We start from the raw sequence: 26,613 nt of genomic DNA on the forward strand, positions 1-26,613 counted from the left end.
GTAGCATGGTTATCAGTTGAATCCTAACGTATTTTTGAGCCCAAAGTAGTGAATTGAACACCAATCAAGCATTAATCAGTCAATATAAACAACAAATTAAAACTTAAACCCTAGCTAGTTCTAAAGATAACAGTAGTTTGCAAATAAGTGATAACAATTATATATCATGTGTAGTGAATGTGAACGTGTTTGTATATATATAGTCCTAGCCAGCTTAATTTGGTCAATTTCAATTATATATGTTAAACAGTGAAATTGATTAATTACTAGTTAATGTGTTGAATCTGTTGATGCAGAATGTATGTTTTAATAAGTTTAAATTTGCATTGGCTATGCACCTTGATGCTACAGCCCGCAGGGAGAGTGGGTGGATGAACATATATAAGAGCTTACTGAACGAACGTGAGATCAAAGACATTCTGTTTCCTAGTTCTGGAACTCTCAATCATATATATAAATATATTACATCCGCTTGCATGAGCTACTTGTTATGTAATTGATCTAAATTAATAGGTGAATATCTTTGTCCTGCAACTTATTCCTTTCAGCTCGATCTAACAAATTGTTCGCAGCATGCTATCATGCTCTGTCTATCCTTTGGTATGAAGCTGAAAATTGCAGTGTTTTTATCCCTTTGATTCTCCCACTGTAAGCCTACTTAGCTCCAGCTGAAGCCATTCAAGTCAAACTGTCTGCAACTTGAAGAAGTATCATTATCATCATGAGCATTGAGGTCTAGTTTTGCTGCAAAGCAAGGCACTGATCTATATCCTTGAGAAACTTTCACACCCTCGACTTTAGCTGAATCAGCCCTGCTGTTCGTACGGCCTAGAAAGCTTCCATCTGTGTCTCTTCCTTTGCTATCGATATTCCAGTTTTCTCCTTGTAGTCCAATGCTCATGGATAAGTCACTAGACCTTGTTGCGGCAGGGAACATTCTTTTTTCTGCATCCTTACTTATGGGGGAACGAAACATGTTCTCTTTCAGATCATCACACCAATTAAGTTGGGTGTTTTGGAGTATCGGCCGCTGATCTTGTGCTGCCTCTTTATGTTCCAAGAGTGCTGCTGCCCTGCCATTGTAATTAGGTCTTAGAGGCATCCCACTGCTGTGTATCTGGTCCTGGTCCCTTCTCGATACTTCGCAGGAAGTTAGGCAGCTGTCGATTGAGCAATCGGTGGGCTGCTGGTTTGTTTGCGTTTTCTGAGGGCACAATCCCTGTAATTCTTTGAGCTCTGTGAAAGCAGAGTTCAAGGATACTTTGGACACCAGCTCAGAGAGTTGAACTTTGGCAGCTTCAAGTCCCACTGTACCTAAGTTTTGTCTTCCTAGTGTCTCCTGGGCTTTCTCCAGCACAGACTGTAGGTATTTTCCTTGAGCCTCTATACGAAGTTGCAAGTGCCGCTGAACCTGCGTGGTTTTCGATGGGACAAATTGTCAGAATGCTGTTATAATGGGAAAGTGCTTTTGCTCGACTGAGTGATACCAAGCGCATGCCCTTACCTCAAGTTGCTCATGTAGCCTTCTCTGGACTTCAATTTGCATCTCTAGTGTTTCGTTTAAATGTAAACCTCTGGAATTAATTAAGAATTGCCATTGTCAGCCTAAATCTCATACGTATATTAAGGTAATCTATAAGATGATAAATAAATGAAAAATTAACAGATGATCAAGTGAGGAAATGAGTAGCAGCTAGCCAGCTTACTTGTTTGATTGGGGTGCAATGCCAATGCTCATAGTGCTCATCTGACTTCCATTTGCTTCGGATATTAAACTTTCTCCTGCCACTGGAACTGGAACTGTACCTGTACCTATATAATATCATTGTCCAAATTATTAAAAGTATAAATAAAATCGACTGTAAATTAAGTGTAAACCAATCAAAGTATATACATATATCTTAAGAGGAGGAATTGAACAAATGATTAGTCTTCTCTGCTTACCAATTTTGGTGGGGCCACTAGTAACATGTCCTCCATGCAGATTCTTGCTAAGCCTGTACTTCTGTTTGACATAAATAAAAAAATGACTGGCTTAAAATTGATTTCAATTATAATGGCTGGATTAAAATTCGTTTCACTTTGTTGCTTGGAGACGAAGAAAATGAAACTAATACTTGATTGTTACCTTTTTATTTTTAAAATGGCCACTTAAATTGCATTCTAATTGATTAGAACTAAATGGTGTAAGAAAAACATTCGAGTAAAGTACCTGAAGATGACTCTTTAAGTGGTACAACGTAAGGCCTGGAATCCCCATAAGTTTCATAACTGTTTTCGGAGTAGCCTCTGCATATATAACATGGGGAAATCATCATAACATTAATTAATTAATTCGAATTAATTTAACGATCAGCTCAGCTCTCTCAGCTGGGAGCTAGCTAGGGAGAATTATAAATGTAGTATTGGATAGTATATTATTTAGGGAGAGTTGTATATGAAGTTATAGTGTAGTACTCACTGTCCGCTCCTCCAAGCTGGTTAACTGCTTCGATAAATCGCTCATGGAGATCGAGGGTCCATTTGAGTCGAGGTTTGGCATCGGTTGAGAGGACAAGGCCTGAATCTCCTGCTGGGCTATTTTGGTCACCTTGCTGTAGAAACAAAATCCTTTCAGATGGGATGTTAGGCATCGATATTCTGCTTGAAGAAGCAGAAGAGTGGATGATGTTCTTTCCTTGGTGCTGGTGCTGGTGTTGGTGTTGGCGGTGGTTTTGGTGGTGGTGCTGCAGCTGATGATGGTACATCATCTATGTGTGTATAGATATATATAGATTTTTCTGTCTTCAAGAATCAAAACCTAATGTCTCTTTTCTTCTCTCCTGAATATATATCTGTGTATTTGCCACAAACCAAGGGTGTGGTGAAGATGGCCTTTTATAAAGCAAGCGAAATTGGTTTGTGGGGTACGAATGATACGAGGGGATTGGTATGCAATATGATTATGATATATATATAGAAAACTAGATATTAATTCTTGAAAAAGATTATCTTTAGACTAAAACCTTAACCAAGATAAAAAAAAACTAATTATAGTCCTTTGACTTATGTCCAAGTTAGCATTTATATTTAATGCCAGAGTTAATTCTTTTTATGTAATTTTTTTCTTCTTATATTATCCTTGACTGAATTATAATGTCTCATATTTAATTTATTTATAACTTTTCATTTTATTAACATAAATGATTCTACTTAAAAATGAAACTTTTTGTCCAACCCAAAAAATTATCTTCAACCGTGTAAGAAGAAAGGGCTACGGCCACCATCCACATCTAATATTTCTTCTTCTTATACATCTAATAGTGCATGATTTATTTTTACCATTTTTTTTCCTAGTGTTGATGATTTATTTTTATCTTCTCATACATCGAATCTACCGATTTTTTCTTTTGATGTTAATGTATCAATACTTTCGTACATATATGTACGTATGTACCGAGAATTCTGCATCGATACTTCTGTATCGATGCTAACGTATCAATACTTTTGTACCTATATGTATGTGTATCGATGCTAACGTATCAATACTTTTGTACCTATATGTATGTATTTACCGGCACTTCCATACCGATACTTCTGTACCTATGTGCACGTATGTACCTACACGTATGTACCTACACATATGTACCGACACTTATCCAATACCTACATACAGATAATAAGGAGTTGTTATACCTTTTTTTTTTTTTTTTTTTTGGTGATATATATATTAAGGGTTATTATTTAATTTTTTAACCTATTGTTTTTGTAGTTGATTTTTCTATCTTCGACTTCTTAAGGTGACTGACCTAAAATTACTATAGACTTAATTTGTTTGTCAGCAAGTATAAATTAGTATAATTTACCTTAGATGGATTTATCTTATTGACTTTTGTATAAAAATTTAAATGTTTTTGAATTTTGAATGGTTTATTAACGGAATATATTTAAGCTTTAATTATAGAATAGGTTGAAAATTTAAATGCCAAAGTTTGTTAATATGGTAGGTAATAGAGGTATCTTATAATATGATGTGACGGTGAACATTAAATTAAGGACTTAAATAAAATTTTGAAACTCATTTAGGTTATAATCTAAAAATTATCTTATATAGTCCTAAAATCTAAGGGGGCGTTTGTTTGCCCTCACTAAGTTGGACTGGACTGGACTGGACTAGCTATTAGTCCAATACTGTGTTTGTTCCATGCTGGGACTAACATTAATGAGACTAAAGGGGACTAGCATGGACAAAACACTTCACTAAGAGGTCTTAGCGAGACCCCCCAATAACCATGGGACTAGCTAAGACTATCCTCTCTTTCTCGTCTTCGTCATGCTCAACAACCACTCTCGACAGACTCCTTGTCATCTCCGGTCACCTAGATCAATCATTAACTTTCCGACTCTCTTTCAGATCCATTTCACAACCAACTTTCATACAAAATATACCAAATTGAAGCTGGGAGTGACAAGATTACAATTTTACCTGAATCGAGGCCAAAATGTGGTCGAATGTGGCTAGAAAATGGCCTGGAAGTCTCAGCCTTTTTGGGCTTCTTCAAATCCATGATAGATTCGAGCATTCAAAGCTAAGATCTCGGTCCAGGGATGGTGATGAATTTTTTGGCGATGCTAACTTCATCCAATTTAACGAGGAAATGGTAGGAAAAAAATGAAGAAAAAGATAAGATCATAATAAAATATTAATAATTTATATATTAAATAATATAATAATATAATTTGTTATTATCCAGCTTCTTAGTCCAATACTGCACCAAACGCTTCACTAAGTTAGTCCATTTTAGTCTAGTCTAAGCCAGTCCAGCTTAGTCCTTGAAGCTAATCCAGTCCGAGATAGTCCGGCGCAACAAACGCCCCCTAAGTTTTTTTCCCTTGTGAAAAGCTTATTTTTCATGATCCCATTATTACAAAATTCTGGCTCCGTCATTGTATACATGGATGATGCATGGATGGGTCCACAATCACAAATTCACACACAATAATAAGCATAAAAAGGAAAGGAAAAAAGTCTCGCAGCTGGCTGTGGCTGTGAATATTGGATTGGTTGGTGAGTTAGTTTTCACGCTTCTATGCCATATATATATATATATATATATGGGGCATTTTTAATGAATTAACCTACTTATAAGTATAAATACATGTCTCACTTCTGACTACTACCTAATGCTATTACTCTTCACTTGTAAGTGAGAATTCTTTGGTTCAAGTCTCGTGAATGATGAGTTCACAACCAATTCATTTCCCACCTTTCAGTATAAATATATCGTTGTATTAAAAAAGTTACCAAATATATGTGATCAGTTTCCATGAGTCTTACAAATGCTCAATTATTAGATCAATTCAATCCATTGAAAAGAAAACTAAAACTCCATCATTGATAGTAGGTATGATAATGTAAATTGTGATCAAATTCAAGACTTAATAAAAAGAAAGTTGCTGAAACAATTAATGAGAGACGTAATTAAATGAATTTTGTAATATTCTAATTGGCAAGCGAAAGATGAATTAGGAAGTAAAATTCGTATCTCCAGTCCCATGGATGAAGCCAAATTCCAATTGGATGGTATGCAAAATACCTAGCACCGCTCCACCTACACCATCAAATTTGGTCTTCTTTGAACTAATTATGAGGTCAAGACAACAAAATACAAGGAGGAGCACTGAGTTATTGGGGTAATGAGCATAAATTGCCCCAGTGTAGCTCCGCTACTGCATCTATATGTACGCCATTTGAATTCCTCTCTGCAGCACTACTGCAGTAAATATTTCTATTTTCTCAGACTACAAGTAACTTCTCCCCCTTAATTATATGTAATTCATTAGATGATTTAGGTACGTGTATACCAGAATGTATTGATCATCCCCCATTTCTTTTTTCTATCTATATTTTCACTGTGGTGTTTGTGTACGCGCGGGTATTCCTTACGGATTCGTATCCATTCTCGTCCCCGTCCTCGTCCTCGTGGTGGCAATGCCAAAGCTGCTGCGAATCTCATTCCCTCATTTTAGAGATGAGGAGAATCCAAGTCCACTATATATGGCCTTCAGAGGCCCCCCTTCACCCTCAAGTCCTCAACCGGAAGATTCTTAGAATTTCAATTTCTTTAGTAGTACAGATACTTGTGCTAATCGAACCTTCACCATGATCATCGGATCATTTGTCTTGACTGCTCTCGACCCTTGTGAGTAGTTTTTGTTTATTTAGGACTCGCCACTTGGAGATGAGTTTTTTCTTCAGTTTTTAATGTGTTCATAATATATAAATACTATTACTTAGCTGCGTGATGAATCAGCATGTTATATGTATACTACTTGCTAAATTGGGCTCTTTGGCCCCATGGTAATTATATTTGGAGAACGTTGGGAAGAAGATTTTGTTGACTGGAGCACTTAGCTAACTATCTACAAATTAACTTTGGAATCAGATTAAAAAGTTGGGAGATAAGTTAGAGATATTGAGAGATGCTCCTCCTGAGTCCTGCCGTGCCTTGCCTATCCCTCCCTGCTTGGGCTTGGAGTGTCCCTGCGTGCATGGAGATTTCCATTTTCAAATGAAGGCAGGCAAAGAATGGAATCAATTAAGGAATACATTCCATTTTGTCTCCTTGAGTAAGTTTGGCACATAAAATATGAGGAGGGACCCAACCCAACTCAACCCAAATTCCCAAGTTTCTCTTTCCTACCTTTCCTTCTTCAATCGGCATAAGACAGCCAGGCCGGCCCCCCAACGACGAACTCTAAGCAGCTGGGTCCCAACAAAGTAGGAAAGGTTTTTGGGAAGGGGATTATCTCCGGATCATTTCCATATAATATTTCTTATCAAACAATCTGGATCATTGAAATTTGATCCAACGGCTAAAATTATTATGACTTTTAAAGTGAGTCTGTATTTTTAGCCGTTGAATCAAATTTTAAGGATCCGAATTATATGATGATGAGGATTAGGTGAAAGAAATCCAGAGAAGATCCCTTTCCGGTTTCTTGTACCCGTTGAGTTGCCTCTATAGTCTATTACTTTTATTTTGATGGATTGCAATTCATAAGAATGAATTTCAAGAGGGTAAAATTAGTATCAAATTTTTTATTAAAAAGTGGGAGGGTATATAAAATATTGGGTTGAGTTTATCAACATTTTAAATATAGGGTAAATCTCAATTTACTAACCTCAAGTTTCGTGATTTTTAATATTTGGTACATGAAGTTTTTTTCTTCCCAGAGTCATACCTAAAGTTTAATTTTGGGACAGTCTCATATGTCCGTTATTCTAGCTGTTAAATCTCTTGTTAATTGATGACGTGGCGCCCATGTGGACAAGGATTGGATGTCACGTGTCATAAAGGGGTCCATGTGAAAAAAAATAAAAAATAAAAAAAAAAAAATTTGGTCGTCTTCCTTAACCTTCCCTTCCTCTATAGCCGCTACCCTCACTCCCTCCCCTCTCTCTCCACGTCAGCCTCGTCGACCCCTCATTCCCTACCAGCTCCACTGCCCTCATCTCCTCCTTTCTCACCGCCGCTTCCCAACCCTCCAACCACTTCCACGTTATCGCCCCTTACAAATCCTTCTATCACCGCTTCGTCGTCTAGCACTTTCTCCACCTCGACGTTTCTCACTCCCCCTCTCTCGCCTCTGTCCTCACCAAAACCCTAAGCTCTGAGCTTGCCAAAACCACCTCCAGCCTTCGATCGCCACTCATCTTCGTCCCTTACTACTTAATCGACCAAATCATCAAGTGTTTAGGTAACAATCCAAACCCTATGCTTACAATTACGAACCTAGGGACTCTTCCCCTGCATTCACCAAGTGTTTGGGCAACATTTGAACCGGGAAATACTTGTATGTTTGGATCGATTTAGGCACCGGACAGATTGATTATGATTTTGTGGCTTCAATTTCATCTCCAACAACACACTTTATCTCTCCCTCTCACCTCCGCCCACGATTGCAAGTTTCGTCGGGTTCCTCCATCTCTGTGTGGCCTTTGATTTATATCCAAATCGATTATGCGGCTTCCAATTTCTAGGGTTTTTGCATCGTATGCCCATATCACTTTTAGCGTTTTGGTCGGTTCGACGATTGGTGAATCCTCGGTTTGGGGATTTTGTGAGGGCACACTAGGGTTCGTTTCCCTGGGTTTTGCAAATCCAACTCTAGTTTGCCGCGCATAGGCCATTTTCTCTTTTCAATTCAACCATTTGGCGTATGGCGGGGTTGTCCACGGCATATGCGGTGAGTTCTTCGCCATCATTTTTGTTTTATGTTTTCTTGTTTTGGCACTAGGTGTGTGGGGGCAAAGTATTGGTTTATTTGTGATATATTTGGATTGAATCTTCATGAAGTTTTGGGTATTTTTTGTGTTGCTCTGTTTGCTTGGTGAGAAAATGTGGGATCAGAAATTGAATTTTGGAATATTTGGATCTTAAGAAGTGTTGTTATGTTGTGTGGAAACTGATGGGGGAGGTGGGTGGATGGATGGGTGGAGTCGAAGATGGAGGGGGAAGGGTCGATGTATGACAAGTCGAAGATGAGAGGAGAGAATGGAGGGATAAGGGAGGAAGGGAAGGTCGGGGAAGACGACCAAATTTTTTTTTTTGAATTTTTAATTTCCACGTGGACCCCTTAATGACACGTGGCGCCCAGTCATTGTCCACATGGGTGACACGTCATCAGTTAACGGGAGACTTAACAGCCAGACTAACAGATATATGAGACTGTCCCAAAATTAACAGTTTAGGTATGACTCTAGGATGAAAAAACTTCATATACCAAATGTTGAAAATCATGAAACTTGAAGGTAGTAAACTGAGATTTACCCTTAAATATATTACTTGTAATTGCTTAGTATTATGGTCTAGTGGTATTCTTCTTTATTTGTAAGTGAGAGATCTCAGGTTTGATTCTCGCCAAAGGCGAATTTGAACCACATTATTGCTAATATATTGTGAGGCTAAGCCCACCTGTAAGATCCCACATCGCCCAGAGGTGTGATCTTTATATGTATATTCTCATCCCTACCTAGCACGAGGCCTTTTGGGAGCTCACTGGCTTCGGGTTTCATGGGAACTCTGAAGTTAAGCGAGTAGCGCGCAAGAGCATTTCCAGGATGAGTGACCCATCGGGAAGTTCTCGCGTGAGTTCCCAGAAACAAAACCGTGAGGGCGTAGTCGGGGCCCAAAGCGGACAATATCGTGCTACGGTAGAGCGAGCCAGGGATGTGGTGAGGGCCCGGACCGAGATGTGACACCAACCATTTTCCCTTAGTGTAGATAATATCGATCGTTAAAAAATATATATATTATTTATAATAAGGACATTTTAGTAATCAAATTAGTATTTATTTTGATTCAGATGAATTAGTAAACAATTTATGTGAAATCAGTTTCATTCCAACTTTGATTCCTGAAAATTTAAGTAAATAGCCGCAACAGGAATCTGATTCTGATTCCTCCTATTTTAATTACGATTACGTAAACGAGCCATAATAGTAATAGACACTTTCACAATTAAAATAACATCTTCTTTTATGCCACTTAGTACTATGATTTAGTGATATTCTTTTTCACTTGTAAGTGAGAGGTCTTAGGTTCGATTCTCGTCAAAGGCAAATTTAAACCACATTATTATTAGCCCATTGTGAGGCTAAGCCAACCCATCTCCCCTTAGTGTAGATAATATCGTTTGTTAAAAAATAAAAAAAAATAAAAAAAAACCCTTCTTCTATTACTGTAATGTAGGCTTTTTTTTTTCTTTCTCCAATTTAGTTGTTGTAATCATCAATCAAATCTTCTTTGAGCAAAAGAGAAATTTGACTTTTTTTTGTTTTATTGATAGACTTATAGTCTTAAACAAAGTTGTAAAAGGCGCTAGACGCTAATCAGGTGTCGGGCAAGGACCAAGTGCCTAGGTGTTTGCGCGGGGCCTAGATGAAGGGTCGACACCCTTTTTTAATTTTAATTAAATTTATTATATAACATATAAATAAATATCTACTTATATTAAAAATAATATAAAATTATATTATGATACATAAATTACAAAAATATCTTGTAATTTCTTTCTTCGATTATAAAGTATTAAAATTCTTCGAGCCGGCCCCTAAATAGTTCCCCATACCTAAATTTCTTACAATTTCTTTTGTTGGGATATAAAAATAATGTTCAATATTGAATTCATAATTCGTTAAATTCGTCGTTGAACGTGTTAGAATTCGTGGACATAAATTGCAAAAGTCTCTCACAATCTCTTGCATTTCATTTTGCATCTAGCTTTTTTTAATTTTTTTTCTTTGTAGATTATAAAGTATTAGAATATATTGAAAACATGAGAATAAACATATAATGAGTGTTCATCCAAGTGTTCAACAAGTCTTTTACAATTTATTGAAAAAATAAAATGCAAAATCAAATTATTTATTTTCTGTCTAAGTGAAAGTCGCGACTAAGGTAGGTGCCTGAGCGAGCGTTTACATAGGTCTATGCGCTCTTTCTTAATTTTCAAACGCTTAAGAAATAATCGAGGCAGTAGTCAGTCGTCTAATGATTAGAGTTAGAGGAATATTTTTAGAACAGTGGACCATCAACCAATCGTCCATCTTGATCAATGAACCCCATTTGAGTGGTCAAGGTTATAAAAAAACAACAAAATTAAATAGACTAAAAGTCTTAACATAATATTCAAATATTGCGTATTCTCGCCACAATGAAAATAGGATGTGGCAACAGAATGAACCAATGTGAAAGTGTTTCGACAACGCTCGTCAGAATATTTTTTTTATATGTTATTCTCCTTTACAATGTTCAAATTATAACGATGAATTAGACTCGGACTTCAACTTGAGAATCAGACTGTTGAGTCCATTCCAAATGTTTTATATGGTCCTCTCCGAAGCATACATTATTCACCACCATATAACACGTACGTACCTATACAAATATTTTATATACGCCCAGTCCATTAGTATATATGCACATGCATGAAACAGATTTTTGTGCCCCACTTCATGCAAACAATTGAAGATATTTTTTAGCAACTGCCTAAACGCAGTATAATATTCTGTGATTTTCTTATTCACGCGAGGATTATCCACAACTAACAGGCCATGCGCATATGTGTCAAGTGCATGTGAATTATGCTTATGCTATTTTTATTTCATGGTGCTTAAGGAATTAGCTAGGTCTGGTGATCATCGATCAGTAATTAAACGCTACGTTATAATATTATATATACAGAATATATAGAGAAAATATATGTACAAAAAATAATATATATCGGGTGGCTATATGATCAACAGCTATTGATTAGGAATAAATTCGTAAGTGTGTATATAATTAAGTTACGGAGACCAAATCTCAATTCGTAAATTAATTAATTTTATTGACCTAGCTAAGCTAGCTATGACACTATGACTATGGCTAGGAGGAGTTGTCTAGTGTGTACTCGTAAGGAATGCTTAACACAAGCACTTGCTCAAATTAACCTACCTACATTTAGAATATGCATAATAATTAAAGAGCTCATTAGTTAATTTAGATATTTCTAGAAAAGCTAGCAAGGTTATATAATTGTTTCATATAGGCCTAAACGTGATATTGTGTACAACAATGAAACCAGTTATCGTTTTCGTTCACCCAGATATCAAATGTGCATGTTAGGTATTGACTTTTAAGCTTAATTAGTTCCATTATTATTTAAGCCATGAAATTAACACATATGTTGTTAAGAATATACTACTAATTGGTTCTCTATATATGAATAAATATGTATTATATTAGAGGAGATTGATACCCTGAAGAAGAGGTTCACTTACTTTTCATGTTAGTGGCAACTACACGAAAGAAATAAGGTGGCTCATGAGTCAGCAAAATTTGGACTTTATAATGAAGGATTTCATACATGGATGGAGGAGGAGCCAATTTGGCTTGCTCCTTTCTTGGAAGTGGATTTAGAGAATGATAATTGAATGTAAGTGGGGAGTAATTTGGTGAAGTATTCTTTTTTCCCTCTTCTCTGGAGGTTTTTAATGAGGCTTCCCTTACTCCTCCAAATCTCTTATACTCTGTTATTTTTACATAAATGAAAATTTAGTTTTCGATAAAAAAAAAGAAAGAATAAATATGTATTAATGTGTTGACTAAAAACAGTTGTATGGAGAGGGTAGGTAAAGATGAGTGTATTGTATGTTTAAAAGTGGTACCAGTGGTACAAACTATGCATCCATATATAAATGGAATAAACATGAATGGATTGGTGGGTGTTGCAAAACTTCATGTCTCTCAGTCTCAGTAGGACCAAATTAATGACCAATCTATATATAATCTTTTCCAAATTGTACAATTGTAGAGTACTTACCTTTCCTTGATGTTGCCTAAACATATATCTAATTAGGAGCTACAAGGGAATTACTCTTGGGGTTTTAATGTATTACTAAGCGGATAAATCTAATTAGCTAATTATGCCTATCTCGATAAAATAAATAAATAAATAAAAATTATGCCTATCTCAAATACATACATAATTATATTCATGTAATGCTAAGAAAATCATCTATATATGTAAACTCTATTTTGTAAACCATATCTGTATGTGGTTGTTGATGATTGAATTATACATGCTTATTTCTTATTGGTTTGTAAATTTGATTTAAAAAATTGGTTTATGTAGTATTACTCATAATATTCTTCTCAAGCAGGAAGTTATTGGTTGCTTTAGAATAGTAAGAAGGATGTTGTTGATTGTACTTGCATTTCCTTTTTCTTTTATGGGATTTGATATTTAGTAAAATTCCGTATGTGGTTGTTAATGATTGAATTATACGTGCTTATTTTTTTATTGGTTTGTAAATTTGCTTTAAAAAATTGGTTTATTTAGTATTACTCGTAATATTCTTCTCAAGCAGGAAGTTATTGGTTGCTTTAGAATAGTAAGAAGGATGTTGTTGATTGTACTTGCATTTTCTTTTTCTTTTATGGGATTTGATATTTAGTATAATTTTACTTTGGACTTTGGATCGATCGAGGGCAAGAAGAAGCTCCTCATGATATGATCTCAAAAGGAGAGCATGCATCATCTGATGGCATTGGCAATTTGGCTCGAGGGTAGAAGCTTGTTGCTTGTGAGTTGTTGACCACGGAACGAATGCATCTGATGGCATTGGCTCAAGGGCATAGAAAGTGAGAAATGACCACGGAATGCTATTCCTTGCGGAAAAAAGTAAAAGGTTTTTGGAAAAAAAAAAAAAAAAAAAAGATTCTAGGGAATGGGAATGTGGAATCTAAACTTAAGCAAACCAACTAAAGCCAAGAAAAGGAGGAAGTATAATTAAGGTCATCTATATTCTCAAGTCAAGAATCCAGTTATTCTTCTCTCGCCAAAACCACAAAAAATGGGTTCCTCATTCCCACTAATTCCCACTTTCGACTTCCCACTTCCCACCCAGCAGTTTCAACCCTGATATGCCATACATGTGTGTTGTGTATAACGTTCCCTGCATGCACGTACGTAACTAGCCTACAGTAGTAATTAATATACCAAGTGTCAATATTGTAAGAGAATATTTCCTTTGTTAGAGCTTGCTTATGTTTTCCGAATTTGATTTAGATTGTTTCTCTACTTGGAAGTTCATATCCCTATTGTGGTAGCCGTTATCATCATTAATTAGTATTTAACGAATTGTCATTATAATTTTTGTTAGCATTATTACTGACTATGGTTCTCATTTCTCAATGTGTTTCTCACAATGATGTGGTATTGTCAATACACAAATTTATTTACACTATAATGCATTCTAAGCCTATGACATACAAACAATATTATCGATTCATATTATATAACGCGAAGATTAATAACACTATGGTGACCATTCTCCTCATCCTGCTTTTACACTCGTGCCAAGTGCTTTTTCTCTATCTTTCTTATTATTATTTTATTCTTACAAATGATAATTACGTGGGACTTTAGAAGTGAGAAGGATGAACTTTATGTTTGTAGTTTAACCATTGAGGTAACTATTTACCCTCTAGTAAAATTGTTTTGCTCTTAGCATTTTTGTTAAGTACTTTTTGGTCTATATACATAGAAATAAGGGGAGTCCACTAAAGTGCTGATGACTATCTTAAAGTACTAATAAGAACTTGCTGATTTGAGCTTATACAAGTTAATGTGTTCCTTCCTTTGCACTCAAGTATGAACCTACTTCTCCTTAATTTAAATAAATTTTGTGCAGAATATCCTACTATTTGTCTAAAAAGAAAATATCAATAACAACCTATTATTTATCTAACCTGCCTATTAACAACACTGCCCTTGGTAACATCTCTAATTTAAAAAACGTGGTGGGGCTGGTGTTGTGATCAGGGACGATACTGGAAATTTTGTGGCTGGTTTTTGCAAACCTTTTCGAGATTTCTTCTCTCCCCTAATGGCAGAGGCTTTGGCTCTCAGATATGGTGTGGTTTGGGCGGCGTCAAGGGGTTTTCACAACACTGTTATTGAGGTTGATTCCCTTCAGATTGTGGGTGCAATGGCTGAGTCTTCATGTAACTTGTGTACCATCTGCAACATCATTGAAGACTCTAAGCTCTAGCTTCCTATGATCACTAAAGGAGTTTGTACCATACACGTCGCCAAGCCAATACCGTGGCCCATCGTATGGCTCGTTATAGTTTGAACAGTGGAGATCAATGTGAATGGCTGGACTTCCCTCCGTCCTTTATCACTGACCTCCTTGTTGAGGACCTGATGTAACTTACCGTGTGTTTCTAAATACTGTTTTTGATCTATCCTTGTAAGCTCTTTTGGGTTTTGAAGTCATTTTGGCTTCTACCCTTTAATGAAATACCTATAGTTGCACCTCAAAAAAAAAAAAAAAAAAAAATCCATATGTTCTCTCTCTCACATTTCTCTCAAACTTCTCTCTTTTTCGTGTGTGTATATATATATTTTTTTTTAAATCTTTATATTTACACACATATAGCGTGTGAGTTTCATCCAATATAAATAAAGCTTATTGCCTTACATCTTTTCCAAGTAAGATTTACATATGTAATTGGTGTTCTCTTCATACTTTTTTATTTTGCTTCAATATCTAGTACTTTTGAAGTTGGCTTTATTCGATTGTATCTTCCAACAAAACTATCCTATTCGTATTGGAAGACAAAACAATAAATTTGGGAATGAAATTTATATGTGCGAGTAAAATGTCGATGGTTGCAAGTTAAGAATATGATTCCAACCAAAAGACTGCTGATGGGCTTGCTAGAGCTAGGGTTACATTACTCCTTCCTGATTAACAAACTTAATTTATTAAGAGATTTTTGTTTCATGCATCTCCTTCTGCCATCCTTCTTCATCATTTTTGTCTACACACGTTTCCTCTATCATTATGTAGAGACATAAATTAATCAAATACAGTAAAATTACGTCACGTAAACTACAAGCCCAAATATAGCAACCTTACTTTTGATGCCCACCACACATAAAGGTCTTGGGCTAAGCAAGGCTTGCTCCATAGGTCTTGGACTTTAATTTGGGCCATGATGTCTTTACTTCTGCCACCATACCCTTTTGGGCTTGAGAAGGTAGGGGTCCACCATTTGGGGTCTCTCTTGGGTTTTATCCTCTCTGGCGGGCTCATGTACCAAAGACTGTGCTTACCAGTAGTGATATGCTCAAGTGGTCTCTTAATAATGAATGCATCACCTCCATAAGAACATTAGGTCATCTCCAACCGATCCGACCAGAGGATCATAGAGCTAAAAAGAGCCTGAAATGACACGAAAACAGTCTCCATCTGAAGGTTAGGCCAAAGGATTTACGGGCCCCACCGGGCCAAAAACACCAAATTAGGCTAAACGGCTGGCCCAAAGAAGCCAGTTAGTTAGGCCCGGACCGACCCATTTTTTGAACCCCAACGGCTTCCTGGCGTTAGCTAGATAGCAACGGCTAGCTGACGCTAGGTGACCGTTGGATTTGATATTTTTTTTGGACAAAATTAAAAATAAAAAAAAAATGAAAAAAATCCCATTCTTTTCCTATAAATACCTAATTCATTTCTATACCATTTCTCACATAATTTTCACCATTCCATACTATCTTACTTCATTTTATTTCAATTCTTCACATTATGTTCTCTTACCTCTTCCAATAATCTTTCCTTCAATTTTTTCAATAATTTCCAAATAGTCGCATTTGCAATGAAAGGTAGGTTTGGACACGAAAAAAAGATGAAGCTCTTTGTAGGGTTTATAGATGGATCTCGGAAGATAGTGTGAGTGGGAGTTCTCAAACAAGTGTTTGGACTCGTACGTCCAAAAAGTACTATGAGTTCTACGAAGGCACCACTCCACCGAATTCCTGAAACCACGAGAGTTGTTCTTCAATATGGAAAAAACATTGTCATCCAAGTTTGAATAAATGGCATCAAGCAGTGTTAAAGGCCGAAAGCAGACATGAAAGCGGAGCCAATTACTACAACGAAGTAAATGTTTTCACAAGTTCTTTTAAATATTTAATTATATTACATTAATTTCCTTTAATTTTGTAATTATATTTTCTAGGTACGTCAAGCGGAGGAAGTGTATATGGAGGACAACTCGAAACCCTTTAATCATCACGGTTGTTGGGAAATTTGTAAAGGGTGGGTGTTATTTGAAGATCCATCTCAAGAAAGAGTTTGCCCTACGCTGGTGTTCGGAAACGCATCCTCAAATGCAGTTGGGGATGAACATGGATCTCCTACCATTCAAGAAACAAGGGTAGAAAATTTGTATTCGGGTGAAGGTTTCATACCTAGAGCTATGGGACGAAACAAGGCCCGAAAATTAAAGGAAAAGGGCAAGGCAAAGGATGATTACGCCTTTCAACAGGAAATGGCGTCCTCGTTGCAATTAATGGCGGAGCAAAATCCCTTTACTACGGAAGAAAGGAACCGTAGACACGAAGAATGGGCAAAACAAATTCAAGAAGAGATGGATGATAAGAACATGCAAAGAAACACTTCGGATTACACTCAAATGAGTAAGACATATTTTGATAGGAAAAAGAGGGAAATTATGGCCCGGGAGTTGTTTACATCCGACTATAATCCTACAATAGTGGATGATAATGATTATAAACTTTAAATTTAAGTTGTTGTAATTTTTAAATTTAAGTTGTAGTTTTTAAATTTAAGTTGTTGTAGTCTTTAAATTGAAATAATAAATTATGTTTGGCCTATGGCCCTTTGACCCCTAGGTTGAAGATGATTTTTTATCACATAACCATATTTGGCCCCCTTAGTTGGAGATGGTAAGAAATATGGTATGATACTGTTCATTAAAATATTAATTTTTTGAAGAACTATGAGTATAAAGAGAGTTCTCTGACCATCTTTCAGTTGAATATGGCCTTAAGAGTCTGCCTAGCATGATCTGAACCCTTTATCCAGGAATTTCCATACACACACACGTGTCAATATGTGTAACGTGTTCGTCATGATATTCATGCAGGCATATGCAGAGCAGCAAGCTAATTAGTTATTCAGTTTTTCGTACTTGAGCCAAAAGTTAACGTTCAATTCCAAGGAAAGGATCTCTCCGGATTCCATCATTCTATCTACTAAATTAGGAGATTCGTGATATTGAAATTTGATCAAACGGTTAAAATTATTATAATTTTTAAAATAGGTTTCTACTTGTACCCGTTGAATCAAATTTCAATGATACGAATTTCCTGATTTTGTGGATTAGGAGAAAGGGATCGGAGAAGATCCCTTTCCCAATTCCAAAACCATATTATATATACTTAAACTCAGTTTTGGGTTGGCACTGTTGATCTATAGCATGCGGGCGGGAATGCCCTTGGCTTCTTCTCTGTTCCCCGTTCTCTTGCCTCGTTAGATGGTTGGTACTGTTGTTACAATATTTCTGATGTACATGGTTCCTCTATATCGACAAATACTTACTGCAGTGCAGAATCAGAGTATGGTGTTAATTAACGCCTTCTCTCTACATCCTTTCTTGATCAATCGAGTCAATATCTCCATTTCTTGCATATACATATACATATATATATATATATATATTCTCTACAGTTACTAAGTATGGTTGTTAATTAACGCCTTCTCTCTACATCCTTTCTTGATCAATCGAGTCAAGATCTCCATTTCTTGCATATATATATATATATATATTCTCTACAGTTAATATTCACTTGTTGGGGCAAACCAAGTTGTTGATTTTGCTTCTGGTCCAACCGCATCAGCCTTTCTTTTTCCTTTTCTTTTATCTTTAACAAGGGAGATATGTGCATTTGCCATTAGCATGAATGATCATTTTTTAAATAGTTGCAGAAATGATCAGTTTATGATATCGTCTTTATGTCATTGATGGATCTCCAATATATGCTTAATATGTGATCGTTACAAAAACCGATCATTTATGCAACTAAATATAAAAAAATGATAATTTTTACTAATTGTTCTATATTTTCCTCTATTTATTTTATGACATGTAGAGTACCATTTGAATATTGGCTTGTAAGAAAAATTCCTCTGTAAAAATGAATATTTTTCCCAAACGATACTTCAACTGAGCTAATACTTTCTTGATCCCAAAAAAGGGAATAGGATCCTATCAGGATTTTCTTTGTAACGATCTTGAGCATCATTTCATTGTATTCGTTCATCAGTTATTATACGGCCAGAAATCATTTTAATTTTTTATTTATTTAAAATTGATCACAAAGGGTACTTGATGAAAATTAACCGTACAATATACGATGAACATACACAATAAAGTGATTCCCGAGATTCTCATAACGAGAATCCGGAGATCTCCACCCTAAAAAGGGAGATGATACTTCATCTCCCTTAATGCTTTCATGATCCAAAAAAGGAGCTAAAATCATCAAAGGGTTATGAAAATGAATTTTTTCAAGTCCAAGTGATATTCTATGTGTTATAGGACAATAAGAGACAATATATTTTTCTACTTCTATTTATTTTTGGAAACTTAAAAAAAAAAAAAATTCTTCCGCTACTATTAATTTTAACGAAAAATTATTTTTTTAATTCATTTTTTATTTTACGGCACATGAAGTAACTCCAATACCGGTTTGTGAGAAAAATTTCTCTTATTTTCCGGAGTGTTGTACCAACCACACAAGAACTCAAAGCCCAGTCCTACCGAAGACCCACCCAACCCCGTGAGCGGAGCCACCTCATCCCGTCGGCGGCGACCTCACTCCTCATTCAGACTGGCATGTAGGATTCTCAAATCTCGTCACTTTTCTGGCTGTCTCTGATTGTTTGATTCTTGTATCGCAAATGAAATTAGCAATAGCTGGATTGAGGTTCAAATTTCTTTGATTTCTTTTGTTTGAAAGGCCTTAGGAGTTAGGAATCATCATGGTCGGAGCCAGAAACATAACATTTTTAATTTTAGTGAATGATGAGTTTTTTTTACAGGCGTTCATTGTGAAGGATGATCTGGTGCCTGTTATATACAATTTAAATTCAAGACGTGTATTAGAGAAAAAGAGCGATGGCCGATTCCAAACCTGAAACTAGTGTGAGATGCCATCATTGTGCAGGTCCTCTTTCTAAGAAGATGGAAACGAGCGAGTGGACTGTTGCACCTCTTATTAGGGATAGCTTTTCAATGGTATTCTTTTCTTCTTTTCTAATTTCATCTCCCACCGCATCTCAATATATGGTCTGTCGACTGTTGGTGAAATTTATTTCGTGTTTATGGTACAGATTGGCTCAGCTGTTGGTGGCACAGCAAGTGCTTTTTATGGATTCAACCATGGTAATCTATTATTCGTTTTCTTTAGTAAAGATTATTTGCATGAATTTCTTACGCTTTTTAGCCATAATGGTCCCTTAAATTTAAAATTGATAGAATCTGTCCTGAATTTTGGTTCTTATTTAACAAAGATTTTTCACGGAAGGACCAAAATGATTGATGGTAGACAAACTCAAGGACCACTCCTATCGATTTAAAAATCTTAGAGACCAAAGTGAGGAGTTAAACCGTTTTGGCTAAAATGCCAAGTTCTTAAATGCTTTGAGCGGCACAAGGATCGTAAAATAGAGATTGCTTGTTGGCTTCTTCTTAGGCTTCTTCAATGTCTATTGTTTTGTTTCAGTTTTTCATTATAATATATGTGAAACATCCTTCTCTTATCCACCTAGTGGAGTTTTGAAAATAGTTTTGCTCTCTTCTTACCTTGATGTAGTTAAAGTGTGTTTTCTTTATTTATTCTGTTGGCATAGGATGGACGTCATCCTCGTTAAATGTCTCCCTCCTTAGCTTATTTCCTAATACATTTGTTATTGTGTCTCTTGGTGCAGTGATGCCCATTGTTCGGAGGTGGGTAAAAGGACCCATGTGGTTGCACTTTTTCGTTGGTGTAAGTTCTTTAATGCTTTTGCAATTTTACAAGTTATCGTGCTGCATATGACTAAGTATGAAAATGCCAGTATCAGTAGAACTAAAAGTAGCTCAGATTATTGAACCTACAAAAATTATCTAATGGTTAAAAGGATTTCAAATTAAACTTCAGAAAATGCTAAACCAATTATTGATGCATCAAATGAACATGCTAGTGTCATAAACATGTAGGCCATGATAAACATATGCATGTAGAGCAATGTTTTAAAAGGCAAAGGCGTAGACGAGACGTTTCATGGATAACCCTGCCTAGGTGAAAGCCTTGAGGTGTGAGGCAAGGCCTCACAGCACCTAAAATTTTAATATATATTATGTATATAATTATATTTATAAAATATAATACTTTGTAAAACAAATATAATTATAACTAAATCAAAGATAATATCATCTTCTTCATTACTAAGTCTAGTTGTACTTGGAAATTATGTCGTATAGTCTTAGATTGTTGTAATTATTTATTTTATAGTAAGCATTTATAGAGAACTTCAAGAGAAATAAGGTTGAGTAGCCACATTTATAGGGAGTTTCAAGGAAAATAAAGGCTCAAAGTCTCAATTATAGGGAATTCAAAAGGAAATAAAGGCCAAGTGGAGCAACAACAACAACAACAACAACAAAGCCTTTTCTCACTGAGTGGGGTCGGCTGTATGAATCCTAGAATGCCATTGTGCTCGGCTATGTGCCACGTCTTCCGTTAGATCCAAGTACTCCAAGTCTTTTCTTAAGAGTCTCTTCCAAAGTCTTCTTAGGTCTTCCTCTACCCCTTCGGCCCCTAACCTCTATCTCGTAATTGCATCTTCTGACCGGAGTGTTTGTAGGCTTTCGTTTCACATGCCGAAGCCACCGTAACCGATTTTCTCTCATCTTTCCTTCAATTTCGGCTATTCCAACTTTACCTTGGATATCTCATTCCTAATCTTATCCTGTTCTGAGTGGAACAATTATAGAAAATTTAAAATGAAATACAGGCTGATCGGCCAATATTATAGGGAATTTGAAGGAAAATTAAGGCTGCGCGAGTGGAGCAATTATAGGGAATTTCAAGAGAAATAAAAATCGAAATGCTAGGTGGCGGAATCTGAATGGGCAACAATTAAAAAAACCAAAAAAAATAGAAAAGAGTTAGAGTTAGAGAGAAACTCTCTGTTTCTTCTTTGTTGAAACTATAACGGCTTCTCTGCATTTCAGAACCAGGCCTGGGTTTCGAAGGAAAAAAAACGCCCAGATGAACGCCTGGGCACGCCTCAGCTGCCTAGGCACACCCTGAGGCCGCCTTACGCCGACCCCCACAAAACAGGGGCGAAAACCCAGCCCCCGCCTCCAAGGCCGGCTAGGTGAGGTTTTTAAAACACTGATGTAGAGTTAAACAATGTGCTCGCATGACCTGAATTTTTTTCTGGTTTCTTTTGCCAAACCATTAGAACTATAATTTGAGGATAAATTTAATTTTGAAAGAGAAATAGGTGGCCCCTTAGCTGCGGTCTCTAACCTTACATTTTTTGTTTTTTGGTTGTGTTCTGCGGGTGAATGTAATGCTTTCCTTTGGGATGGATTTGTTATGGGAATGCAAAGGTCCTAATTTGTTTTCTTGAGCATTTGATCTTGTGCATCTCGTCCTTCCAAATCACAATGAGATATGCTTAAGTCCCCGTTTGATCTTATATAAATGAGATTTCCTTAAGAAAAAACTCATCTGGTTCAGAATTAGAATGCAGGAAGCCATGTTTACCTCTTAGATTTCATAGACATCTTGTCCCAATTTCGAGGCTATTCAGTAGACATAATTGACTTCCCACCATGAGTTGTTAAACTCCTCTACAGAATCGAGCACCCTCCTTAAAAAAGAAGTTTCTGGTGCTTCCATTGAAAATTACGTTTCACCTTCATGACAAACATTTTTATGGAAGTAGGTTTGGTAGCCACTTATATTCCTCTTGAGCGGCATATTTTCCACAAATCGTATGCACTTAGTTAGCTAGGATACGAATTGTAATGTTTGATAAAGATACTATTTTATTGCAAAAACACAGGAAAACAATGAGGGGGAAATGAGTGGTCAGGATTGTAATTTGGTGGTCTTTGTGGACAAGAATATAACTAATGCATCCAAGTTATATTTGTCACATCTCAAGGCTTTTTGTTCCTTTCTTTCACTCTGACCTGATCAAGGAATATTGTTGTCAGAGACTATTTTTGACGTCTTAGTCTCTTCACAAATTGTTGTTTTATGCTTTACCGACTGAACTGTCCACACTTATATAGTTACAATATTTATAGTTATAGATTGATGTGAACATGAAAATGGTACTGGTACATTGTGTTAGTTGGGTTTCCTGCCAAATTGCGGAGTGGACCCAAACGAGTGGATAGCACTTTGTTAAGTTCCTAATTAGCGTATAAGTGCGTTGGTATATGGTATAATATATGTTTTATATACACGCGTGCACACACGCACATACATTATCAGGTGATCAAAATTTATCATGGTTAGGAAAATAAATTATACTTTGCCAAGCCTATATTTTATCAGTTGGACATGGATTGGATTCTGTGTATCTGCATGCATGCATTTGTGTCTCAGAATATTTCAATTTATGTTCCTAAAACTTTGGAAGGATTGGATTGTTTCTGAATTTTCTTTGTTGCACTATTTGTATCTGCTAAATTTTTCAATGGCTACAGAGAATAACACAAATCTCCCTTTTGCAACTGTAGGCTCCACCTGTGATTGTATTCTCTTCAGCTTGTGCAGGTTTAGCAGGTCAGTGATTGTCTTGTTATACTAACCACGTTCATGAGGTGTGGGCTATTTGACTAGTTTTCACTTTGACCAATGTCTAGTTGTAAACTTTGTTAGAGAAAATATTTTCAAAACACCTTTCATGTGCAAATGTCTAGGTTTCTTAGACAGCATGCCTCTTTATTATAGTTTTGTGAAGTCTTTGATAACGAAGGTGTACCGCATGTTCATTATTGAGCAACCAGTTGTGCAATGTAATCTTCGTGTAGTGACTTGATAGTAGTATTTGGGACCTGGATTATTTGGTCGAGTTAGAACATCTGACATAGACCAAAACAAAAGTACTGAACTTACGAAAGAGACGAAAAGTTCTGTAGCCATATGGACCACAGCATAGTTTTGAAATTAGTGCGTGTCACTGGTGCAAACATTGAGATGATGCTTCCAGATGTTGGATTGGTGTGAATTAATGTCTAGTCTGGTGGGAAACTATAATACTGTTGCAATGGCTGGTACGAACTATCTGGCTCAAAGGCAAGGACAATATCCAGTGCATGTAAAACTTAGGTCTTATTTTATGGTTGTGCAATTCCGTTTGACTGTCATCTAATGATGCCTTTTGGACAATTTGCAGGCGGTGCCGTTCCAGCGTTGGCCCAACTTGCTTCTTCATCTTATCATGCAGTGGTCTCATCGTCCTCATAGCCGCCAACTTCTCAAGATGAAAAAATGCACAAGTCCAGAACTTCCTCGATTCTGTAATGTTGTATAGTTTTACGTACGGAAAAGACACGTTAGAGAATCATCCAGGTTTGACCTGTGTAGTTGTCCACCAGATCAAGGTTCTGTCGGCTTGAGGCAGACACAAGTCTTGGTCATAAAAAGTTAGTTACGATGCAAATTATTGTTTGGTAATATTTTATGCAGTCAATAAAAATGTCAGTTTTATAGGATATGAAATACCTAATTGCGTTTTAGTTTCCTCGAACCCTAGTGCTTTTCTCTCCATCTTTCATGTAAATCAGGAAATACGTACAAGGCTGAACACACGGATGTATCCCAATGACTCTACGTAACATGTTTTTTTTTTCCTTGGAACAAATTGCATGGTTGTCAGTTTAATATTTATTCTAAATGCCGCTCAACCGAGCTTGTTGTGCCCAGGCCGAGGAAATACCCCCCTTCTTGTTGGAAGATGAATTGTCACAGGGAAATGTAAATGTGAGTGGGCTAGTGCGGATAAGAAGTAAGAACCACCAATATTGAACGAGAGAATTGTTCGTTACGCCGAGCATCTAGTTGTCGATTGAGGTTTGTGCTCTTGGGGATTTTAGGAAGGGTAATGTTAGGAAGATCAATTTTTTAAAATTAAATTTGTAAGTCAAATGATGTAGATGATTAGATTGTTAATTAAGTGTCGATTAATGTGTTTTTTTGTGACACATAATTTGATTTGAAAACTTATTTTATAAATTTGGCATTCCGAGCATTACTCTTGTAGGAATATACACAATTAAATTACAGGATGATTGAGCTTCAATAATAGTCAAGCTGCAGAGGAAGAGATGTGAATGCTGCATCCACATTGTAGAACCATAGTTCAGTACCGACACCTGAGTTTCGTTCTAATTTAAATTTTAGTTGATTTAAAAAATGAAAAAAAATTAAGGATGGGCTTAAACCGGAAGACGCGGGCTGCGCTTAGTTTTGGGCCGCCAAAAATGGGTTGGGAAGGGGCCGACTGTAAATGTAAACAAGGGATATCTATAAAAAGGGTGGAGAGAAACCCTAAGAGCTTCAACTACTTGATCTTATCTGAGCAGAAAGAGGGGCACCGAACCGAGTGGCTGAGGCTGAGCCACCCTCCCTCCCTGTCCCCTCTCATGATGGTTCAGGGTTTTAGGGCAGCTGGCGGCTCTCGACCGTCACTCGCTGGTTTGGTGTCTCTAACCTTCCTGCAGTGAAGACTGCCCGCAGTCAGAGCCCTCAAAAATTCATTCCATATGATATGACATGGGGGCAGTGATGGCTCAGCGGGCTTACCCCATCCCCATCCCCATCGAAATTTTCATTTTCATTTAAATTTGATTTATTTATTTTATGATTGTTCTGGTAGTTTATTATGCATCTGGATGAGAGAGGATAGTAAAAATTGGATGTGTGGTGGTTGTTTTAGTTGAATTTCTTTCAGATATCTTGTGCTCTTCTCTCCTGTACATTTCTTATTGCATGTCACTTCTGAATGAATGATATGTTACTTTGGCATCTTGATTGATGTGGACGATTGAGTTGCTACTTGGTAGTTTAGCTGTTAAAACATGTACATAAATATCACCTTGCTTTTCCGTTTTGTTTTGTTTGTGTACCTTTTGTAATATGGTATCGTTGTTGGGTTTTGAATGATATTTAATCAGCTTCCGATTCAGGCATGACGTACACCAGCCCTGCCGCCAGCGCCAGCACCGGCCTCAGCAGGGACAGATGAAAATCTTTAGGGCTTAGGGTTTAGTTGATTGCATTGTCTTGTGGGCTGTATGCAATTAATGAATTCAAAGTGTAGAAAGATTACAATTTGTGATAGACAAGAATTCTTTTAATGTAAACCAGCTGTAACTTGATAGTTTGACAAATGGAATGGAAGGGCGATAGCCAAAACTGATTCATGTTCTATTTCACTATGCGCATAATGTATTGTTGGATCTTTGGCCCGTTGGTGTTGGTGGAGATGTAAATATGGCCTTGTACATAAAAGAAATCATAAATCCCTTATTACAATTCTTAAGTAATCACTAGTGAATACTTTATGCACTCTGATTCGGTCTAAATAAAAAATCTCAATTTCTTGTTTTTCAAAAGCTCGGGAAAAAATAATTAACACAACAATTATTTTTTAAAGTAACAAAATATGTGTTAAAATATTATTTGATCAAAATTAAAAGTAAACATATAGAGTACTCACGAAGAGAACCCTTTTATGTTTTTTTATTTGAACTGTTACGATTAAGTTACGTTAATATCATCTTATATTGATTTTTTTATAGAGATAATAAGACAAAATGTAATGTATGAGAGTATGAAATGAAAAGGAATGAAAATAGAAAGATAGATAATCCTCCGGAGTATTATCTAGTTATTAATATTTAATTCATTACCACCCGTCATTCGGTCATTGATCATAGAAAAAACATAAAGGGGAAGACGAGTTCAATGATGACAGCGTAAGACGTGTTGAAAACAAGAGGAAGGAACACGGGAACGAAGGAGGATACGACAACACGGCACGAAAGGGAACCTGCTACTCCCTTGTCCTTCTGTTGCTTGGAATTTTGTTGAACGAGTCACCCATGACACTATAATGTGGTGGGGTAGCCACCATTATACGCCTTTATCCGTTTCTTCGTGTGTATAAACTAAGAAAGGCCACGTTGATGACTCCACTAACAC

General features: G+C 36.4%; 2 protein-coding genes across 3 annotated transcripts; one reads left to right on the plus strand and one right to left on the minus strand.

Annotated features, from left to right (window-relative positions):
• Positions 1-422: 422 nt before the first annotated feature.
• LOC137746274 (myb-related protein 2) lies at positions 423-2,922 on the minus strand. The gene is made up of 6 exons (XM_068486349.2): positions 2,462-2,922; positions 2,213-2,289; positions 1,945-2,005; positions 1,707-1,812; positions 1,505-1,574; positions 423-1,411 (listed from the first exon to the last, which is right to left on the minus strand). The coding sequence occupies exons 1-6, from the start codon at positions 2,748-2,750 to the stop codon at positions 659-661; spliced, it is 1,356 nt and encodes a 451-aa protein (XP_068342450.2). The 5' UTR covers positions 2,751-2,922; the 3' UTR covers positions 423-658.
• Positions 2,923-19,072: 16,150 nt separating this feature from the next.
• LOC137745094 (uncharacterized) lies at positions 19,073-25,839 on the plus strand. Of its 2 annotated transcripts, none has more exons than XM_068484970.2 (6): positions 19,073-19,237; positions 19,567-19,637; positions 19,733-19,784; positions 20,330-20,388; positions 23,145-23,190; positions 23,804-25,839. In XM_068484970.2, exons 2-6 carry the CDS (start codon positions 19,584-19,586, stop codon positions 23,872-23,874), a joined length of 282 nt encoding a protein of 93 aa, XP_068341071.2. In that variant the 5' UTR covers positions 19,073-19,237; positions 19,567-19,583; the 3' UTR covers positions 23,875-25,839. The 2 variants fall into 2 exon arrangements, with proteins under 2 accessions (XP_068341071.2, XP_068341070.2); XM_068484969.2 differs by having other exon boundaries at positions 19,076-19,237; positions 19,442-19,637.
• The last annotated feature ends 774 nt before the right edge of the window (positions 25,840-26,613 follow it).

Source organism: Pyrus communis, chromosome 12, assembly GCF_041283825.1.
Source record: "Pyrus communis isolate YQ-2024b chromosome 12, ASM4128382v1, whole genome shotgun sequence".
NCBI classification, from domain to species: domain Eukaryota; kingdom Viridiplantae; phylum Streptophyta; class Magnoliopsida; order Rosales; family Rosaceae; genus Pyrus; species Pyrus communis.